Consider the following 14,865-nt stretch of genomic DNA (forward strand, 5'->3'; position numbering starts at 1 on the left):
TGGAGTGGCTGTGGTGAATGGCATAGGTGCGTTTGGGGGAGAAACTTGAGGAGTACGAGTAAGAAAGGAATTGAAGATTAAGCTGATGGAGTTAGATGAAGAGGTGGGAGGAGACACATTATGGAGCATAAACACCAGCATAGATCAGTTGGGAGCAAAGGGCCTCTTTCTGTGCGGTAAATTTAAAGTAATCATATGGAAACCGCGCGTGGTTCAACTCGAGCAAGTCTAGCTTTGACTGTGGCCTGTACTCATTCCTTTTTTTTTATCCTTTCTGATGAAATGCAGTTGACGGTGGGTGGACAGATTGGAGCAAATGGTCAGCTTGCAGTACTGAGTGCACCCACTGGAGGAGCCGCGAGTGCACAGAACCCTCACCCAGAAACGGAGGCAAGGATTGCATTGGCCTAGTGTTGGAGTCTAAAAACTGCACAGATGGCCTCTGTATGCAGAGTAAGTCTTTGGGGGGAAAAAAAGCAGATTGCCATCGGATAGCTATCTCTTGCGGGGTGGGCTTGGACAGCAGTTAAGGGCCGGTCCTATCACATGGCTGCTGTGCTTGTAGTGTGCTCAAGCTGCAACACTATACTGATTAACCTGGCACTCCCACTTGAACTGCACACATATGCCCTGTAACTTTCAGAAGAAATACTTCATCCATATCTAAGAGGAGTGCCGCGATACCTCCATTTAATCTTGGTCACAATGATAGGAACTTGCACTTAGACCTGAGCCTCTGTAGACTGAGTGCAGTTGTAATGGATTCCATTCCGCAAAAAGGGTGTTTTCTATTCTCTATCTTTCTCTTTCTGTCTCACTCTGGCCATCCTTTCCTGTCCTCCATTCTCCCAAACTCAAGCTCCTCAGTTGATCCTCCTCAATGTTGATATTTTCGCCTGGACAGGCTGCCAACAGCAAGGGATGGTTGAATCTCCCCTACCTTACCCTCGGTTGTGTTCAGTTGACTTGAACCCACAGTCTTCTGACCCAGAGGCAAATAAGCCAGATAAGGGAATAAAATTTCCTCACCAAAATCAAGATCATTCTCGAGAAGCTGTGACACGCGCTGGTCTTTTTCCATATATAAATAGCCAAATCTTTGGTCAGCCCTTGTGTGCTCTAAACAAAAGTCTGAAAAGACCACAGTTGCATACTTGTCAGGTTAAATTAGCTCTTGTTCCTGGCATTGCCAAGTAATAACCCCTCTGGACATATTTGCTGTGATTTGTCGAGCCAAAAGCCCTCAGAGTCATGTTTTCGAAACATGAAACAGAAAACTAAAGGAGTCTTGACATGTTCAATGGACCTGCAGCCACGCATCAGCTCTGGGGAGCAGCCTTGTCCCACTTCACACCCGCACACACAAGGGCACTTTTCATTCACAATGCTCAGTCCTAAATTCTAAAGCCGGTCTTGTGCTGCTGACTCTCCCTATCAGAAGCTCTGCGTAGCATTCTTCATTTTATCACTCTGTACAATCAGGAGACATGGCCACAAACAATTATAAAAGGAGCTTTGGGGAAGGGGTCATGTGCCTCTCATTTATATTAAAAATAAATGAAGTGTATTATTCCCTGTTAAAGCTATGTCCACATGTGTGTTCCCAACCTTATAAGGATAGGTTATTGAGTACTTTTACATTGACACTGGGTTTCAGATGAATGACAACTGAAGGCCCCTGACATCTCTCACATTTCAGGACACCTAAAAATTGTTGAGTTGATGTAAGGGGAAGTCAATGACTTGACTTCTTTAAACAAATGTCTAACATACCCTGTTGCTGTTACCTGTAATGTAAATGTCAGTAAGATGCTTCATCCTGTTGCATGAGGTTAACTTCACATTGGCGATTGCAGACACAAGAGAAAGTGGCAGGACGCTCTTAATGTGTACAACAGAATTATAAACCTGTCTTAGGTTTCACGTCCCGGTAATAAAATCCTTTGTCATTACCCTCACTTTTTTATGGCATTTTCACAACCCACCATTTTGTTACTTCCACACCCATTTTTATTCTGTATAAAATCACAAAAAGGTCGCTAACAAATTTCCTGTGTGAGTGAGCGGAGCTCTTCCAAGTATTGACAGCATTTGAGTGCATTCATTTTATTTATTTTACTTAATTTTCTATTTTTTGTGTACATTCTAACAATTTCATTTCATTCTCCTTCCATGTTGATTTTACTTTTGTTTCTTTTTAACAGATAAAAAGCTATTAAATGAACCAAAAAACTCTAGTAAGTTCCCATTTCATTATTTCAAATTCATTTTTGTTTCTTTTGGACATGTGCAATACTCATTGCCAGTGAATCTCGGGTTCGTACAGTCTACCATGAATGTAGGCTAAACACTATTCTTCACATGAGTGGTAGGCGTTTCATAATGGGCCGGAACGTGGGAGCTAATGGAAGAGAGAGAGTTTGACTTACCCAATTTTATGTCACTGTAATTAGCTGTAAATATCTTCATGATCATTGCTTCCTGGCAACCAGTCAATGTTACAGTCTGTGTAGGATCAATCTTAGTGTCTGTCTTAACCTGCTGTGGATCATTGATCATGAAATTAGGCAATGTTCTTTTCTTTTGACTAATAAAACATTGCTGAAAGGAAGTTGAAACAATTGCATTGAGAGTATGTTTGGGATCAACAGTGTGATTTCAGGGCCCCGTGGAGTGGCATCTTTCCAGTCACGATTATCCTCTATTTGTTATCTATGTTATTTGGGGTGACCATTCTGCCATGGTCAGTCCCAGTTTCTCCTTTGTAAAGCTGCCCGCCACAAAGTCACACCCATGGCTACATGCTTTGACCATTGGAACTAGCGGCCATAAATATATATAAGAGAGAGAAATCTCTTCATCCAGAGGGTGAATGGAAGGTGGAACTTGCTGCCAAAAGGAGAAGCTGAGGTGAATATCAAAGAACCATTTAAGGGGAAGCATGGAAGAGAGAATGGAATTGAAGAGTTTTCTGATAAAGGTGAGATGAAGAGGGGCAGGAGGAGGCTCATGTGAAGCATGAATACCAGCATGGAGCAGCTGGGCTGAATGGCCTGGGTCTGTGCCACAAATAATATAGAATGGTTGGGATATTTGGAACTCTAGATTCCCTTCGCTATGCAGCATCACTGGAGTAACCTGAGGCAAATTGCCTTTGATTGGGTTTAAATAGGGACTGACAGAGGGGTTAGACTAACATGACAAAGATCTAAATGCTTAATGAAATAAAAGGCAGTTGCAATCACTTTTGGACTCTGGTTTTACTGTATGTCTAGGAGTTTGAATGTCTCACTGTAACAGTGCGGGAATGAATATAACATTTGGTTTATTATTAGGTGCCCCTTTGCACTGAGTGGCTATTATACATGCAACAGTAGAATACTCAATGCAAGGAATCACTGAAAGCAAATATCTACCATATTTACTTTATCCTTACAACGTATGTGATTTTTTTTTAACTATACAGTTCTGGCTGCCATACTTAAGAAAAGATATGTTGGCCTCGGAATGAGTGGAGTGCAAATTCACCAAAATGTTGCTAGAACTCATAGAGTTAGTTTACGAGGAAAGGCTATATAAACGAGTCTTGTATTCCCTGGTATATAGAAAATAAAAGGGTGGTGCGATTGAGGGTTTTTGGATTTTGAACGGAATTGATAGGGTGGATAGAGAGAAATTTTTTCACTGGCAGGAGAGTGGGGGGGGGGGAATCTAGGACCATGGGGACATAACCTTAAAATCAGAGCCAGGCCATTCGAGAGAGAATTTAGGAGACACTTCACACAAAATGGTGGTAGAAGTGTCCCAAAAAAAGGTAGGCGTTAGCTCAGTTAATAATTGTAAATCTGCAATGGATAGAGTTTTTGCTAGCCAAGGTATAAAAGGTAATGGAGCCAAAGCAATTGGGTGGGGTTAAAGTATAGATCAGCCGTGACCTCATTGAATTGCAGAACAGGCTCGAGGGGCTGAATGGTCACCTCCTGTTCCTATGACTTAAAATACAGCCTTTACCTCTTGACCTTTCTTGAACTTGATAGCAATGGGCGCCTCTGGTGATGTTGCCTTGTATGCGGGCCTGGTGGTGGCTGTGTTCATCTTCCTGGTTATAATGCTGGTGCTCGGCATCATCGTGTACAAGAGAAGCTGCCGGGACTTTGACACCGACATCACCGACTCCTCCGCCGCTCTGACTGGGGGTTTCCAGCCCGTCAACTTCAAGACTCCTCGGCAGGGTGAGTAATCCAGCATCCGTTCTGCCATTGATTTGTTCCCATGATGGGAGTTGTGCTGTGTTTGCGTTAGATGGATGAAGGACCTCGCCAAGATGCTTCACGGGTGGGGGGGGGAGGGAGGGGGTTGGGGGTGGGTGGGGGGGGGGGGGGTGGCGGGGGCGGTGGCGGACTGGAGTTGGAAAGAAAAGAAGAAAAGACTTGCATTTATATAGCACAGTTCACCACGTGAGGTTAACAGACAGAGAAACATGTTATAATGTAGGAAATAGGCAGCCAATTTGTGCGCAGCAAGATCCCACAAACAGCAATGCGGCAACGATCTTGTTAGTTGTTGATTGAGGGACAAATATGGCCCAGGACATCAGGGCGAGCTCTTCAAAATGGAACTGACTCAAACCCTTTGTGTCTGTTTATCTGTAACCAATCAAAGCTGGACATGACAGCAGAAGACATGACAGCACTTTCATCCTGTCTAACGAGAATGACAACCATTGCAAAGCCTTATTCGTATGAGTGCTGACACTGGCTGGGACTGCACTGAATCTATCGCTGCACTGTTCAGCTGTTTTGATTAGATGCCAAGAGAAATGCAATTTCTAACAATGGCTAAAGTTACAACCATTTATTACACTGATTGATTTTTATAGTAAATAACGCAAAAGCAGGAAATGAAAAATGTTTGATATTTGACAGGGCAGTTTGTTAACTGTAAGACTGGCGTAAGATTGAAATGGTTTTATGCAAAGGTTTAGAGAGGTCTATGCCCAACATTAATCATAGAATGATACAGCACTGACGAAGGCCATTCAGCCCCTAATGCTTGTGCAAGGTCTATAAAGGAGCTATCCCTTGCTCTTCCCCATAGCCCTTGAAATATTTCTCCTTCATGTTTTTATCTTTTTTATACTTTTTGAAAGTTGTGATTGAATATTCTTCCAGCACCCGTTCAGGCTGTTAAAATATTGCAGACTCATCCTCCTTTCTCCTAGGTACAAACCAAGCAGATTCACACCTAAATTGCCTAACCGGATTGGGGCCTGCCTGGATTTAAAGGTTTGACTCAGTGCACCCAGTGTACAGGCTGGGTCCTTCAGCAGCCCCTCACGATTGGAAACTGAGGGGGCAGGCTGGGCAAATCCACCCTTTGTTGCTAGGCCCTTGGTTACCGTGCTGTTTTGTCACAGCTCCCTCCTTGTAGCCATTTGTCCAGTGCTGGGGAGGGAAAGGGGGTAGAAAAGAAAATTCCATCACTCCCACCTGATGTCCTTGGAGGGGCGGTGGGGAGGCCTGAGAATGCGTGGGACAGCGCAGTGACCCAACTTCATGAGGCTTCACCTCCGCTTTCTGTGTAAGAATTGAATGTCATCCCTGCCCCCAACCAACAGGAAGGTGGTGGAGGCAAATTGTCCCCTTTGTTTTGTTCAAGAGCCAATCGCATTATCAGTGTCTGTCCGATGTGACTACTTTGCTCTTGAGTGTACACAGGCTAGGCTACATCTTGTGAAGGAATTTCGTTCTGATCTCTGAGGGAACTCTCCAAACCCTGGGGGGAGGTGATGCGTGGAAGCAAAGCGGAGCTGACTGCATGTCTCGGGGGGAACTTGTTCTGAGCAAAGGTGGCAAAAGCTTTGTCTCTTCAAGCATGAAAGGGTGGGAAGCTCTGTACACAAGCGTATATAAGATAGGAAGCAGAATAGGGAAGTTTAATGAAGGAAGAAAGGAAAGACTTGCACTTCTATAGGCCTTCACATCCTCAAGACATCCCAAAGCTCCTAACAACCAACTAAATGTACTCACTGTTGTAAAGCAGGAAATGCAGCAGCCAATTTTTGTACATCAAGATTCCACAAACTGCAGTGTAATAATTCCCAGGTAATCTGTTTTTTTAGTTCCTTGAGGTGTAAATATGGACGCTTGGAAAACTGCCAGGCCCATCCTCGAAATAGTGCCTTGGGATCTTTTCCATGCACCTGACAGAACAGAAAAGGCCTCAGTTAGGTATCTAATCGAAAGATGGCACCTCAGACTGTGCAGTGCTCCCTCAGTACTTCACTGGGAGTGTCAGCCTAGATTTTGTGCTCAAGTCTCTGGAGTGGGGCTTGAAGCCAGAACCTTCTGACTCAGAGACAAGTGCGCTACCCGCCGGGCCATGACAATATAGGAAGCTATACCAACATTTTACAAATCATTGGTTGGGCCTTAGCAAAGTTCTGGGCACCACATTTTAGAAAGGACATCAAGGCCTGGGAGAGAATTTTAAATACCTGGACTTAATAAAGTGTAGCTAAGCAAACTTTGTGGGAGCAAACTTGTATACCTGTTAACATCCACCGTCCAGATATTTGCACTAGTGTTATGACACAGCAATTGGTAAAGGCTAAGTTATTTAAACCCCCAGAGGGAAACTTTAAACAACTGTCATAACCTATACTTTCAATTGATATGTTTGAGATGCAGCTCTGAATTCAGGGATAGAAACCACCAGGCCTCAACAGGTTTTTTAAAATACAGATTAAACGTTTATTAATTTAACAACAAACTTAAACACATACACATGCCTACAAATTACTACCATAATAACTTTTAAACAAATCCCCAAATTAATCACTCCCAGAATCTTCTCCAATCTTAACCCGTGGACTTAAATAGACACTGAGCAAAGCATATTTTATCTTACAAATTCAAAATGAGGTTCCTTTTAATTTGGTTCCTTCATACAGTTGCAGGCTTACAGGTTGCTTAGATCTCACATGCCTCTGACTCCCACACAAAACTCTTTCTGTATATTCCCAGCCTTCCCTTTGAATGTAAATTCTCATTGTATTACCAGGCCCATTGAACTCCACCTCTTCTTACAATAGAACCCCTTTCATAGTACCAATTTTATTATTAATATAAACATATTGCTTGGTGTCTCCTAGCTAGGTGCAAGATTTCACACCCAGTTTTTGAATGGTTTATTCAACAAAATGCAAATGTACCCTCTACTGTTTAACATCTCAAAACTACTGTTCATCAAAGCACCCAGACTAGCTGGCTTTAATCTAATTAAGACACACACACACTCACACCCATAGACACAGACCCTACTACAAGTCCAATCTAAAATAATTCCAATAACATTATATACATTAATATCTTCATGACAACTAGAGCTACTCTGACACAGTCAGACAACTGGATATCTGTTCCCTTTCTGAAAGGCAGTAGAAGTTCTATCTGGACATCGCTAAAAACTATTGAATCCCAACTCCCATTGCCAGTAACTCTTTTGAGAAATTTGAGCAACAGGTGAAGTTCACTGTTTCACGCTGCTACAGTGCAGTAGCAACATGAGTGGTATTCACCACTAACAGGATGCTGCCGTCAAGCCAGAAATACATTCTGCCTATCACATAAATGAATAATGTATGAATTTCAGTGCCAGTGTGATGCTAGGTATGTAGGCCGTACGTCCCAAAGACGGACAGATTGTATACAACAGCATGTCCCTTCTGCTGTTCGCAATGGGCAAGGTCTCAAGGGCAATTAGGGATGGACAATAAATGCTGTTGTAGCCAGCAATGCCCACATCGCATCAATGAATTAAAAAAAAGGTACAGACTGTACCCAACCAGCCTGTGCTTGCAAAATTCAAAACACAGTGTCCAACATTGGCTATGATTCTGTGATTGGACAACATTTGCTAAAATAATCCTCAGTGTGCTAAGAATTACTCTGACAACCAATTTAAGATTGTCAGTCAGGTTCACAGTGTGGCACATTTACATGTACTGGAAGCTACATATGTTAATACACAGGACCCTGTTCTTTCCAGGCAGAGAGAACATGTACACACATTGCGCCTCTTTCAGCTAAATAATTCAAGTGACAGCCAATCACTGGTTCATTTCTCAAGGCTATGCCTTGACCAATCAGAGTCAAACTGCTTGGTTTAAATTTCAAACAATGCTTGGCAGTCAACTGTCAGTCACAATCAACGGTGCATTCTCCATGGTAGCACCTGTAACAATCAGAGTCCACTTGCCAACCAATCAGCAATCTCCTCTCATACAGTTTAAATGGTTGTTTCCCTTACATTTGGTATTCTTGCTAATTGTGCTGATGAGTGCAAGAGGAAAAGCTTCGACAAAATGTCTCTTTTCTCAGCAACACTGAAGTTCTGTATTACCAAAGGACTAAATAAGATATAGGATAAACAGACTACAGGACAGCCTTATCCCCTGCTTTATAAAACTCATAAATATATGTTAATGATCGAGAATTTAATGAACTCAACCTGATGACATCTGTTCTATGGACTTTAATATTGAGTTCAGTGTTCAGTGAACCTTTCATATTAATGCTGTAAATTAAACAAACCTGCATTTTGCAACCTATTGTAATTATTTATATACTGAAATAATAATAATGGTTTAATCCTTTTATTATTTTATACTTTATTTTTATCTTAATGATTGTCTATAACTATGTTATGGATTATAATTATTTATTTTATTTGTATCATCACCACAACTTGGCACCTGTTGCCATGAAGGTTTTTCAATAAACCTATTAACCATCTGCCTATCTACCTGAACTACCAGATGGGACCACGGTTTAAATTCAAACGCAAATAATGCTATCTCTAAAGCAGGAAGATTTGTTTCAATTATGTGCTTGGCTGTTGCAGGGGAGCTTAAACCCAGAGCTACCTAACAGTCGGCGAGTATGCTACTTTTACTGAGTCAAACTGACACAGCCATAGCTTATTATTTAAGATTTAGCATTACCATTAAGGAAAGCGTTGAATAATGTGGCTGCACCTTTAAAGACATCACCCAAGGATGATAGTACCACCTTAGACAGCGCACAGATGACCCCCAATTACTGAAATTTCCATAATTCATGAAAACATATTTGAACCTTGCTGAAAAGAGAGACATGTTGCTGAAGCTTTTCATCTTGCACTCATCAGGACAAATGCAAGGATATCAAGCGATCACAACAATTTATACTGTGGGAGAAAAGAGTGCTGATTGGTTGGTAAGTTGACTCTGATTGGCTGAGATATTTCCATGGAGAAAACAAGGGGAAGCTAAAGGTTCCCCAGGCTCCAGGGTAATTAAAAAAAAAAGGTGTAAATCTTGAATATATTTCTTTTGTTTGCAGAGAATGGGTCCCTGTGTGTGAATGTATGTCGCATCTAGCAAGCGTAAAAGGGCCATGTCATGTGTTCCACTGATTATCTTACAATGGTTGTTAGTGTAGCTATTATCAGGATTATTTAACAAGTGCTATCCAATCATGGAATCACATCTAACAGTAGTAGTTATGTTTTGAGTTTTGTGAGCGCAGGCTGCTTGAGTACAGTCTGTACTCTGCCTATTCCAAATAACCAAAGGCACATGCTATTTGTTTCGATCAGCCAATCATTGGGATGAACGGCCTATGTAGCTGGCATCACAGCAGCAGTGAAATTCATACACAATGTTGCTCAATTGTGTGGTAGACAGAATGTCTTATTGGACTAATGGCAGCATCCTATTAGTGGAGAATACCACTCACGTAGCCACTACACAGCAGCGTGAAAAATATATTTAATGGACTGTCACTGCTCTCCTGCACACAGCATCATCTGTACTCAGTTTTGTGTGAAATATGTGCCTTGTCTCTTCTGTAATTGTTCTGATTGAAATTACAGAGTTATGAAATTCAGGCTGTGAAGAGGATTGCACAGATTACAAATTTTAGTCCCAGTTCTGAGGAATATTAATTCAGGTGCATCATTCAGTGGTTAGGTAGCTGAGCATGAATTGAGCAAGCCATGGTGAGGGTTTACAATATCACTGTGGTAAGGGGGAATGATATTGAGCGAGAGCGCACGCACACACCATTTAGACTAAAATATATCTTATCAATACATGACTGGTATAGAACATGCCCTGTTCCACTCTTGAGGCTTGTTGTTTTACCAGTATAACTCAAGCGACTGTGCCTTCATGTATTCCAATGGGAGGTTTCCTTTGGACATTGATGCCATATCAGACTCTTGCCCTTACTCATTCCCATTTTTCTTACTTTCCATAGTCTGCTGAAACCTGGGCACAGACCGTAGAATCACAGAAGGAGGTTATTCTGCCCATCGTAGCTGTGTTCCCCCTTTGTAAGAGCTATCTAATTCATCCCACTCTCCCCTACCTTTTCACTGTATCCCTGCAAGATTTCTCCTTTTCAAGTATATATCTAACTCTCGTGGAAGTTACCATGTGTCTGCTTTCGCCGTCCTTTCAGGCAGCGCATTCCAGATCACAACAAACTCGTTGCATAAAAGCAATTCTCCTCATCTCCTCCCGGTTCATTTGCCAATGATCTTAAATCTGTGCCCTCTGGTTACCAACTCTCCTGCCAGAGGGAACAGCTTCCCCTTGTCTAGTCTATTAAAACAGCTCATAACTTTGAACGCCTCTATTAAATCCCCCCAAAATCTTCTCTGCTCTAAGGAGAACATGGTCAGCTTCTCTAATCTCTCCGTATAATTGAATTTGATTTCAGCGTGAAGAAAAATTGATAAAAATGGTGCAAAGTCAGCACCAAAATCAAAAATTTTAATGGTACCTAACTCTCACTGGCAATGATGCACGAAGTCCCCCCTCTTTCCAATCTGGAAATCATATAAATTTTATTATAACCCTACAAAGAAGAACATGTTGGAGTGTCGCAGTGCCTCCTGGTTGGCAAAGAATGCCTGGTCTTCATTAATTACAGCCAGTATGGATTTCACCTCTGCACTGATGGCTCCTTTCCCCTGCTGTGTTCTTTGTCAAAGGTACTAAATCTTCCTGCGGCCGTTACTCTGCAGACAGCAACTATTAGCCTTGTCAATATTAGAACAATTACACGGAGGTGACTAACTGCTTCTTTAGAAGTTATGTTCTCTCCTTTGTACGTGTGACTTAACAGCTTCCCCGAGTAGAGACAACAGGTAACCTGGGGTTGTGGGGGGGGTGGGGGGGGACATTTCTAAAGGTTACAAAAATGGAAGCAGCAGCTGCCCGGTGACTGGAAACCATCTGCCATCTCAGCTGGATAATAAAGATCCCATGGCACTATTTCAAGAGGAGTAGGGAAGCCCACCCCAGTGTCCTAAGCCCAACAATGATCTCTCAACCAACAAAACAGCGGAGCTTGTTATAGCTTGACTGCTGCCTGTGGGAGCTTGTGTGCAAAACTGGTCTCCCGAGTTGCCCTACATCACCACAACGACGAAACTTCAAACGTATCTCATTGTCTGTAAAGCGCTTTGGGACATGCTGAAGTTGTGAAAGTCGCTATATAAATGCAGGTCTTGTTTTATGGCTGCTGTTAAAACTGGAAGTTCCTCTCGTTCTCCGGTGGGAATTTTATTTCGTGGCTGTCTCGTGTTACCCCTGGATTTTCCACTTTGATTTGGTAAAGTTATGATCAACCTTTTGTAAATTATTGGTTAGGCTTCAGCTGGTGTCCAATTCTGGGCATCAGAGATCAAGAAGGATGTTAAGGCTTTGGAGTACATAGAGGAGGTTTAGCAGCATGGTACCAGGGTTGAGTGATTTCAATTAACACAGAGAGATCAGAGAAGCTGACCATGTTCTCCTTAGAGCAGAGAAGATTTTGGGGGGATTTAACAGAGGTGTTATAAGTTATGAGCTGTTTTAATAGACTATACAAGGGGAAGCTATTCCCATTGGCAGGAGAGTTGGTAACCAGAGGGCATAGATTTAAGATCATTGGCAAATGAACCGGGAGGAGATGAGGAGAATTGCTTTTATGCAACGTGTTTGTTGTGATCTGGAATGTGCTGCCTGAAAGGACGGCGAAAGCAGACTCTTGGTAACTTCCACGAGAGTTAGATATATACTTGAAAAGGAGAAATCTTGCAGGGATACAGTGAAAAGGTAGGGGAGAGTGGGATGAATTAGATAGCTCTTACGAAGGGGGAGCCCAGCCACAATGGGCAGAATAACCTCCTTCTGTGATTCTATGATCTGTGCCCAGGTTTCAGCAGACTATGGAGCAGTAAGAAAAATGGGAATGAGTAAGGGCAAGAGTCTGATATGGCATCAATGTCCAAAGGAAACCTCCCATTGGAAAACATGAAGGCACAGTCGCTTGAGTTATACTGGTAAAACTACAAGCCTCAAGAGTGATGGGGGGAGGTGGGGGGAGGCAGTGGGAGGGTCAGAATCCAAAACTAGAAGCCATCTATATATGATAGCCAATGATAAATCCAACATGGAATTCAGGAGAAACTCCTTTACTCAGTGTGGAACTGGGAGTACTTGAGTTGAATAACCTTGGATATATTTAAAGGGAAGCCGGATAAACACGAGGGAGAAGGAATAAAAGGATATGTTGATGGGGTGGAATGAAGAGGAGCGGGAGGAGGCTTGTGAGGAGCAGAAATGCTGGTACAGGCAAGTATAGGGCTGAACTGTGCTGTAAATTCAATGTTCATTCTATGTAAATCTCATTGTATTTGCGTCTCTTCCTGCATTCCAGATAACTCGCAGCTGCTGAACTCGTCGATACAACCAGACCTAACAGCCAGCGCTGGCTCATACCGAGGGCCCATGTACACTCTCCAAGACACGGCTGACAAGATCCCCATGACAAACTCTCCGCTCTTGGACCCGTTGCCCAGCCTGAAGATCAAAGTGTACAATTCCTCCACAACAGCCTCTGTGCTGGTGAGAGGGACGGATCCTCCAGGCAAGGCCCCATCAGGGACGTACCCAGGGGGCAACAGCAGGGACACCAATGTCACCATGAACATGAGGAACAAAGTGCTCAGCTCACAGCCCCTGGGTACCATGCCCAGAGATCCCGGATACAGTGCCAGCGGGACCTTTGGCTGTCTGGGTGGACGACTGATGGTGCCCAACTCAGGTTTGTGACTTCATCTTGCCTTTGAGGTATGGGCTACAACAACAACTGGCATTTATGTAGTGCCTTTGAACACAGGGGAAAGTCCCAAGGCAAATCACCGGAGTGCAATTGGACCCTAATTGACCAACCTGAATAATGAGCTGTTAGGACAAGTCATTAAAAAGTTTAGGTCAACGAGAGAGGTTTTAAGGAGCACCTTAGAGGAGCAGAGCAGACCCCGATGGGCCGAATGGCCTTCTTCTGCTCCTATGTCTTATGGCCATAAGTATATTCAAGGCTGAGATAGACAGATTTTCTTTTAATCAGAGAGGCATTCTAGAATTCCAGGAATTCTAGAGCTTCAGCCTGGATAGCTGAAGGCTGCCAATGGTGGATCTCAATGCAAATCAGAGATGCACTGAAGACCAGAATTGGAAGAGTTTAGAGATCTTGAATGGTTGAAGGGCTGGAGGAAGTTGCAAAGTTAGAGAGGAGTGTGGCGATAGAGGGATTTGATAACATAAATGAGAATTTTAATATTGAGGCATTGCCAGACTGGGAACCAAGGTAGGTCGCCTACTGCAGCTGAGATCTAACTAGTGATTCCTAAAGTTTAGGACCTAGACTGCTGAAGACACAGCAACCAACTACAGCCATTGTGTGCACCTCCACTCCATCTGACCTCAACATGTATCAGCTTTCAGCTATAACATAATAAGGGACTTGACAGAGACAATAATGGATATCTGCCAGTGACTACATGCAGTAAATCTAATCAAGGCTTCAAATTCAAGCAGAATGATTGAGGAAATGGAGGGGTTGGGTTTTGAAGAGGAATTATGTAAACTGGTAATGTTCCCACTGGTAAAGTGAAGGTTTAGAGGTGGTGTGATTGGTGTTTTTAGGATTCTAAAGGGATTACATAATGTCACCATGACATGTTGCTCCACCTTGTCCAGGACAGAACAACCAAAGGACACAGTCTGCACCTGAAAAGAGGGATAAATTCAAAACTAACAATATATCGAGCAGTCAGTCTGTGGAACAGGCTGCCTAGGGAGATAGTGGAAGCAGTTATTACTGATTGATTCAAATGTAAATTAGATAGATTTCTTTCAGAAAGTTACATTTTGGGAGAGTGTATATGAGTAATTTGAGACAAACCATGCACCCTTGGGAGGAAAAGGTGACTTTGGACCAATGGTTCCCAATAGTCTCCACCGTGGGGGGTGAGGGGTGGGGTTTCCACACCTCATGTCGGTGTCTATTGTAGACTCGTTGACAGAGATTGATTGTGATGCTTAATCAACAAAGTCCCATTGTCATTGTATCATGTGACTACCAGAATGGTAGAAAATGAATTAGATGGACCTTGACCTTTCTCTTAGTAAATTACCAATTGGAGCAATTCTCGTACAGGGTGGGGCAAAAGAGGCAGCAGCAGCCTGGATACAGAATTGGCAAAGGGATGGAAAACAGAGAGTTACACTGATCGATTATTTTGACTCTTTTTTGGACTGGAGGGACAAGTTTCCCAGCGTTTTGTACGAACATCACTCTTGCTTTTGATTTAAAGTTGATGACTCAGGCTCAAAGCCCAGGGCACAAATTTGAAATTTGCAGAGGACACAAAACCTGTTAGTGCTGTGAACGGTGAGGGGGATAGTAATCGACTTTTAGAAGGACATGGGCAACCTAATGGATGACAAGCAGATAAAATTCAATGCAGCAGTGTAGGAAGTGATAC

At 42.8% G+C, this 14,865-nt stretch overlaps 1 protein-coding gene across 2 annotated transcripts in view; it reads left to right on the forward strand.

Annotated features, from left to right (window-relative positions):
- unc5b (unc-5 netrin receptor B) overlaps nucleotides 1-14,865 on the forward strand; it is a 243,418-nt gene that overhangs the window by 195,102 nt on the left and 33,451 nt on the right. For both annotated transcript variants that reach the window (XM_041176267.1, XM_041176268.1), the window contains exons 7-10: nucleotides 289-453; nucleotides 2,205-2,237; nucleotides 4,038-4,232; nucleotides 12,753-13,139. In XM_041176267.1, the coding sequence (XP_041032201.1) occupies nucleotides 289-453; nucleotides 2,205-2,237; nucleotides 4,038-4,232; nucleotides 12,753-13,139 (780 nt within the window). The remainder of the gene's footprint in view (nucleotides 1-288; nucleotides 454-2,204; nucleotides 2,238-4,037; nucleotides 4,233-12,752; nucleotides 13,140-14,865) is intronic.

The sequence above is a fragment of the Carcharodon carcharias genome, chromosome 28 (assembly GCF_017639515.1).
Source record: "Carcharodon carcharias isolate sCarCar2 chromosome 28, sCarCar2.pri, whole genome shotgun sequence".
Classification (NCBI taxonomy): domain Eukaryota; kingdom Metazoa; phylum Chordata; class Chondrichthyes; order Lamniformes; family Lamnidae; genus Carcharodon; species Carcharodon carcharias.